General features: G+C 38.3%; 1 protein-coding gene across 1 annotated transcript; it reads left to right on the forward strand.

Annotated features, from left to right (window-relative positions):
* Positions 1-2,007: 2,007 nt before the first annotated feature.
* LOC124307170 (39S ribosomal protein L43, mitochondrial) lies at positions 2,008-4,454 on the forward strand. Its single transcript, XM_046768610.1, has 6 exons — positions 2,008-2,199; positions 3,046-3,205; positions 3,361-3,523; positions 3,601-3,707; positions 3,915-4,120; positions 4,244-4,454. The coding sequence occupies exons 3-6, from the start codon at positions 3,387-3,389 to the stop codon at positions 4,352-4,354; spliced, it is 561 nt and encodes a 186-aa protein (XP_046624566.1). The 5' UTR covers positions 2,008-2,199; positions 3,046-3,205; positions 3,361-3,386; the 3' UTR covers positions 4,355-4,454.
* Positions 4,455-6,810: the final 2,356 nt, after the last annotated feature.

A 6,810-nucleotide genomic window follows, 5' to 3' on the forward strand; every position in this document is an offset into this window, starting at 1 on the left:
CCCCTAATGCTAGTAACTCACAACGGCAGTGTAACGTTGCCATGATTGGTTTTTGAAATGTAGTTTTCTTTATCTAATAGAATTTTATCGATTCGCTGTTTCTTTAATTATTAGCTCCTACGTTGAATTTTTACATCGTGCATGTTTTTGATTGACATTTTGACCGCGAAATGTTTAAAATTTCATAGCCAACTACGCTGATTGATTTTCTCCGAAACAAAAATGCGCCGTACCAGCTGTTAACCAATCATCACTTGTCATTTCAAACGGTACCCAAAATAGTTCATTTTATTTTTACGTCCCGCGTGAAAAATAATCGCATTACCAAATGCAAATATTTTCGGTAATATTTATAAATGTTCATGGATAATTCAGGAAAAATTCTATAGGAATTTAAATGCAGAAACTAAATTGCAAAAATATCTAAAATCTGGAGCCGAAAGGAACGAAGAATGATTTTACTTGCCAAATCAATTGCGGGTGAGACGTGAAGTTCTTCTATATTCGTGAAAATGACGCAATGTATCTTTTGCTACTAGTATATCAATCCTGTTCAAACAGGAAATCAAATAATCCGGTGATGCTAACACCTAGGGATGGGGGTGGTGACGAGGACAAGATATCATTAACTACTGCAGCAAGTACCACGCCACAGGAAAGCATTGAAAGTGCCCAAACGGGTATTCCAGGTATCGATGCCTACAGTAAATTAGAAGACAGGCCATGTCACAAGGTTGCAGGTAGAAGGCCTTTCAGTTATCGCAAACGAAAACCATTGGAACAAAACGGGCTTTTCGCAGCTCCCCCTGGCGTCAGCCCCCATCACATGTCTTCTTCGAGTAGCCGTAGAAATACAGGTTGTAATGACATTTGTTAATTCACTGAAATACGTTAGATTTTAATGTGACTATGAGAATAGCTATTACAATTTCGCCTGGGCGAAAGTTGACTGTATAATCTATCAAGTATGTGCATCTATAATTCTCAGATCTTGAATTGGTCCACCGTAGGAGGTTCGCGACTAGTGTTCATATGGCCACAGAAGTCTCGCACTCGAAGCCGATTGTTATGTGTAATGGCACCTTTAGTGCGTGGGGCGCTCATGGGGCTGCTATTCATTGATGCGTTGCACCTCTGGCCTGGCGAGTTTCTCCCTGACTCTCTTCCGTCGTCTTCCCCTCCTCCACAGCCCCCCGTCAAATGCAACGTTATTGAACCCTTATGGTTCGATAACACTTGAGGGATAGCACAAAACAAGGACTGCGATGATCCACAGATATGTACAAGTTGACTCTTTCTCGCGAGCGAGTAGGAAAGCGATTGCAGTTGAATAAATAAGCCAACGACGAATAATTCGGTGCTTATCGTCGATACAGTAATTATTGTCATGACTCAAAAGACTGTGGTAGAATTATTGTTATAGTATTCAAGGTTTACGAATCAATTTTACACTCTCTTTAGCCATCGCTGGGTTTTTTATGATGATGTATACATACAAATGATCGTTTAACATCGGGTTTCAGAGGATGTATTCAATAAATTGAAATTTTCAAGATATTCAAGGGGAATGGATCCCCTTTCTTATTTATAGCTCTAACGAAAGTGAAAACAATAGAAATTTTTGATATGTATTACAGGAGCTGGTGCTGGAGGATAGGCAGATAGTATTCACATGGAACTCTGATAGTATACCACGTGCTCGCTTGTTTTGCGTCTCTAAAATGCAACATCCTTTCACGCAAAATGTATTTTTAGAACTAATTGTCAATAGTAAACTCATGTTGGTATCCAACCAGTACCTATTGATTTCACGAAAATAGTGAATCATGTGAAAATATCTCAGTTTTCGGTGTCCAATCCGTTTGTGTACAAATAATCTCGGCTTCAATGCAGATTATGAATTTTTTTGACGTCCAATAACGCTGGTGGCCTATAGGTGGCCTCCAAGCGGATATTTCCTCAAATTCCAAATATAGCGAGCCGAGCGCGGAGCGCGGTGCCAGTAACTTGTGAGCAGTGCCAAGGAAAACACGTGTTTCAGATCCGCAAACCAGATTGTGTATAACTTAGGCAATTCGCGTTATTTGATTGATGCATTCCAATCAAACTAAAAATCAGTGATAAATACACTAATTGCAAACGTGTGTCTGAAGTGAAAATAATGATTATTGAAATTACAACAGCCTGGAAATATTGAAGGTGAGTTTCATACGTCAGTTTCATTAGATTGTATACAACTTTAGCTCTGGTGAACGTATTTCGCTATGTTGGGGGCTGCTCTTTCGTTTCTGCTTGCTGTGTTTGTTAAATGCGTAGTTATATCGTTACCATGTTTTTCAATTGTCTCGTGAATTAAATGTGAATCCGCGCAAATTGAACGGACACCGGCGATATTTGCAGAACTAAAGAAACTGTACGACAAATATTTGTAGAGATTGGATTTTTCCTATGAAGCTGTGATTTCAATAGTTGTTTTTTAAGTAACTTTATTCTGCACCTTTAGATGTTTTGGTTTTAATAAATGTTTGGATGTTCTAAAATTTTATTCTTCACAAATGATTAATTGCGAAAGAGAAAATCCATTACACTTCCTTGTTTACGAATAATTTGAAAAACTGCCGGGAGAATAGTTTCTTTTAAACAGTTAAAAGTGCGGCAATCTAGATCATTACGATACGGAAGATTTGACAGATTTTCATCAGTTGCGTCTGCATTATAAGTACTGAAACATTAGCAAATAATGTTAGTTTCTCGAGTTTTTTTCATTCGTTGCACAGTAGTCTGGTTAAATACGCACTAATGTGGACACGTCCTACTTTAGATAATCAAAAATCTCTGATAATAGGGAGCAAAGATACAGCAATGTATTTTTGAGTGATAACTAGTATAAATTATATTTTCCTCTATATATGTACAAAGAGATTCATGTGTTTGTATTTACTCAAATACGTTCAACATCGACTAACATTGCAAATATGTAAATCATTTCCGGAAAAATTGATAACTAAAATAAAGTACATACAAATCAACTGACGTATGTTTCAGGTGAATAGCTCTTTATACTCTAAGGAGTAGCTCTGTCTCTATCCTAGGGAGTTTTGAGCGCCGCCATCTAATTTCGGAACACACTCACAACCTCCAGTCATGGCAATTTGCTGCGATAAATACGCTCTGCATTACCGAGTGCTTTCGTGACGCATTACAGGTTGGTTACCGACATATGCTTACCATCTGAAATTAGTACTACAAATCATTTTGTGTCACATGGCACGCTAGTAGGTCAGACACGAAAAACATTAGCGTAGCCTTTCTGAGACTTCTCAGTTCACTCTGACAGAATTCTGTTGCACATTGCTGCAGGGTGCAGACGAAAATACCGGTTAAAAATGTCGAATTCGCATTTATTTATGAAAACGGGGTTTCCCCGTGCAGCATTGAACAATGGTATTGGACGTTACGTGTGTCAACTGCAACGTGTTACAATAAAATTCTGCAAAAACAATGGATCGAGCCGTGGAGTGCGGTAAATATCTGCCTATGATAGCCGTGGATATTCCTAACCTGCGATGTTTTTCTTAATCCTCATATTTCTCTTCTTAGAGATTTCCTCGAACACGATCTTGTAAATTTCGCCAAGGAGAATCCGGGAATCGTCGTATACGTAAAACCTCGGAGGCATAGGACACCTGCTCTGAGTGCTGAATACCGTAAGTCCTGGCAAACGTTGTAAGTGAAGTAGATACGCTTTGCTCTCTGTTTCAAATGCATTGAATGGAAACGAAGTAACAAGTCAATTTCATTTATGATTTGCTGCGGAATGAGCGACAGTAATAATGATCGCTGTTATTTTTATCTAACCGTTCAATCAACGGTTCAATCAATCATCCCAGTTTACAAATTTAACTGATTTTCAGTAAATGGAGAAAAGCAGTTGCTATTCTGCAGAAATTATACACGGGAGGAAGTTAACAAATGGTTGGGGTTACTGCGATCGCAAGTACGTGACACTTCGGCTATAAGACTTAGGAAAATGTGGCACACGGATAATCCTTCCATCCAGGGACCTTGGACACCTTGGACATTTAGAGACCCTGCTCAGAATCTGGTTGAATTTCCCGATGTATGTACACAAATATTTGAACTATCAGTTTTCTGCGTAAATCGCATTTAAGTAAAACTACTACTTGATCAAGTTGACTGTCCCATAAATTTTGTTAATACTGATTACCAATGTTTTTCTTAGCCCAAGTTATTCAAGATGGAGACCGAACAACAAACAGCCACAGAAAAGTTACTGGAGATATTTAAAGCTCAACAAGAAGCTGAAAGAAAAAGAGCGAATGAAACGGGATAGTTTTTTAATATATGAACTGTACAACATTAACTTTAGATATCATAAGTATCGTAGGTGAAGAAATTTGAAAGAAATAAATAAATGTCACGTCGGTAGCGGATGGACTTTCGTGCAATTATTACATATTATAGTCAATGCCCATTATTACATTTATTACCGTTGCTCGTGTTTTGTAAAATCAATTAAATTTTTACAAAAATCTTTAACAAATAACACTGATTTCATAGCCTTTGCGGATTTTAGTAAAATGTACCGACTTATCTGATGCAACTTCAGACTGTCTGCGGCAGTAGTTGCCGATCGCGATCTCGTTGCAACTTTCACGTGTCTCGGAAACGCCATCTTGCGAAGCAATACAAGTGTTACAGCGTCGAACAGTGAAGCAATAATTGGCACACTCATGTCGCAAACTAACGAAAAGCGTTTGTTGGAAGACATAGAGGCGGATATTTTCAAGCTGAAAGAAATAATACAACAGATAATTGAACTAAGAAGTAAGATACTTTGTATTTCGTTCAAATTCATACACGCGTTATTTATTCTCACATTCTTATCGATCAATTTTTCTTTTTCGCTGTTCCAGAATGTTGTGCCGAATATAGACTGGAGTTGGCCGCTCAAAACCGTTACGTGTGCCTGGAAATATTCGAAACTGTGAATGATTTTTTGACGAGTCATGATGCACAATTCGCTTCATGATACACATTACTCTACCGTTTCTTGCGAGTGTGTGGAATATGGTTGTAATAAATATCTGTAAGAACAAGCGTAAATACGATGCTTGCAAGGAACAATGCAAATTATGAAGACCTGACTTTATTGTTAGTCTTATATATTCAATTATACTAATAACATAAACACTATAATGATGTAATACTCATAACATTAATAAAATGTATTTTATCACATTCACCCAGTTTCTATGTTTTACGTAATAAGTGCATCGAGAAATAACTTATGTAGATTGGAGGTAGAACGTCAACAAACGTTGATCGACAGTAACATAATAGCAGTGGATATTTAGGAATCCGAAATAACGAATCACAATGCAGTGTTACAGTAAATTAGGGAGGAATATGAGGTTGCGAAATTATCTGTACACGAATATTTTAATAGGTACCCGAGAGTTGAATAAATACATAAATCATAAATAATAATAGATCAGATGTGATAATGATGCAGAGACCAAAAAGTACATGCGGTCCATGTACAATATTGATATACACGATCCATTTAGGATTAATACGTGATGCATACTATAAATTTTATAATTTTCCAAGAGACGAACCAAAAAATCTACAATAATTAGTTATAATATGAAAACAGGAGAATTATTCATGTCGAAATGAGATTCTAGTCGACACGCGCTCGATGTATTCCGTAACATGAATATTCATAAATATTCCAACAACTTTTCATTTGCTCTCTCGTTCTTGGATTTTCGTAGGCATAGAATCGAAACGCTGTTTGAACGAGTCGCAAGTGAAGTATCTACGTTGGGTAGAGAAGCTGAATGGTTTTTCGAAAAGTGCTCGGATGGAGAGAAATTCAGAGTAACTGTAATACATCACGGATGCGTCAATTTTGATTGAGAAGAAATGGATTATCCGTACATAAGACAGTATTTAACGCAGCGTAGTGATTTAAAGACCTAAAGAGGTGATAGGAAGAGAAAGAATGAGGCTTCTTAACACTTCAAGTGTAGTTTAACACACATTTGAAAGGTACGAGCAAAATTTTTCATCATCCAACTGTCGCAGAACGGCAGCGTTATCAGCTGACCCGTTAACTGAAGGATATATCTTCAGTCAACGGCTGACCATCGAAGGGCCTGGCCGCTTGAGTCTGGAATCGGCAGGAGAGATGAAGTGCGTATTTCTTGTATGAAATGTGAAAACTAAAATCATTGTACATCATATCATATCATCATACATCATACATCATACATCGTACATCATACATCATACATCATCATACCTAGTATTACAGTTCGAAAACAAAGTTTGAATTTTCGGATGTTCGGAAAGTGACGTCACCAATCTAAAATCGGCTAGCCGAGTTCCTCAGTCGGGTAACAACCGCGCAGTAGAGCGGACGGTTGAGAGTCGCGCTCCGCAAACTTCGAGTACCGGGTTCTCAACCTCCCGGATCCCGCGCTTCAGGTCCGCTACGTATTTCGAGCACCGGGTTCTCAACCTCCCGGATCCCGCGCTTCGGGTCCGCTACGCGGTGAAACTCGACTTCCAGGATAAGCGCTCCGTGGTTCCTGGTTCATGTTTACAATAAATTATTTCAATTCGTTTTTCGCGCAACCCCAAATTCGGACCTGTTAGTCCGCTGATAAAATTTCTCGACTTCCAGGATAAGCGCTCCGTGGTTCCTGGTTCATGATTACAATAAATTATTTCAATTCGTTTTTCGCGCAACCCCAAATTCGGTAGCTGTCAGTCCGCTAA

This window comes from Neodiprion virginianus, chromosome 6 (assembly GCF_021901495.1).
Source record: "Neodiprion virginianus isolate iyNeoVirg1 chromosome 6, iyNeoVirg1.1, whole genome shotgun sequence".
NCBI lineage: Eukaryota > Metazoa > Arthropoda > Insecta > Hymenoptera > Diprionidae > Neodiprion > Neodiprion virginianus.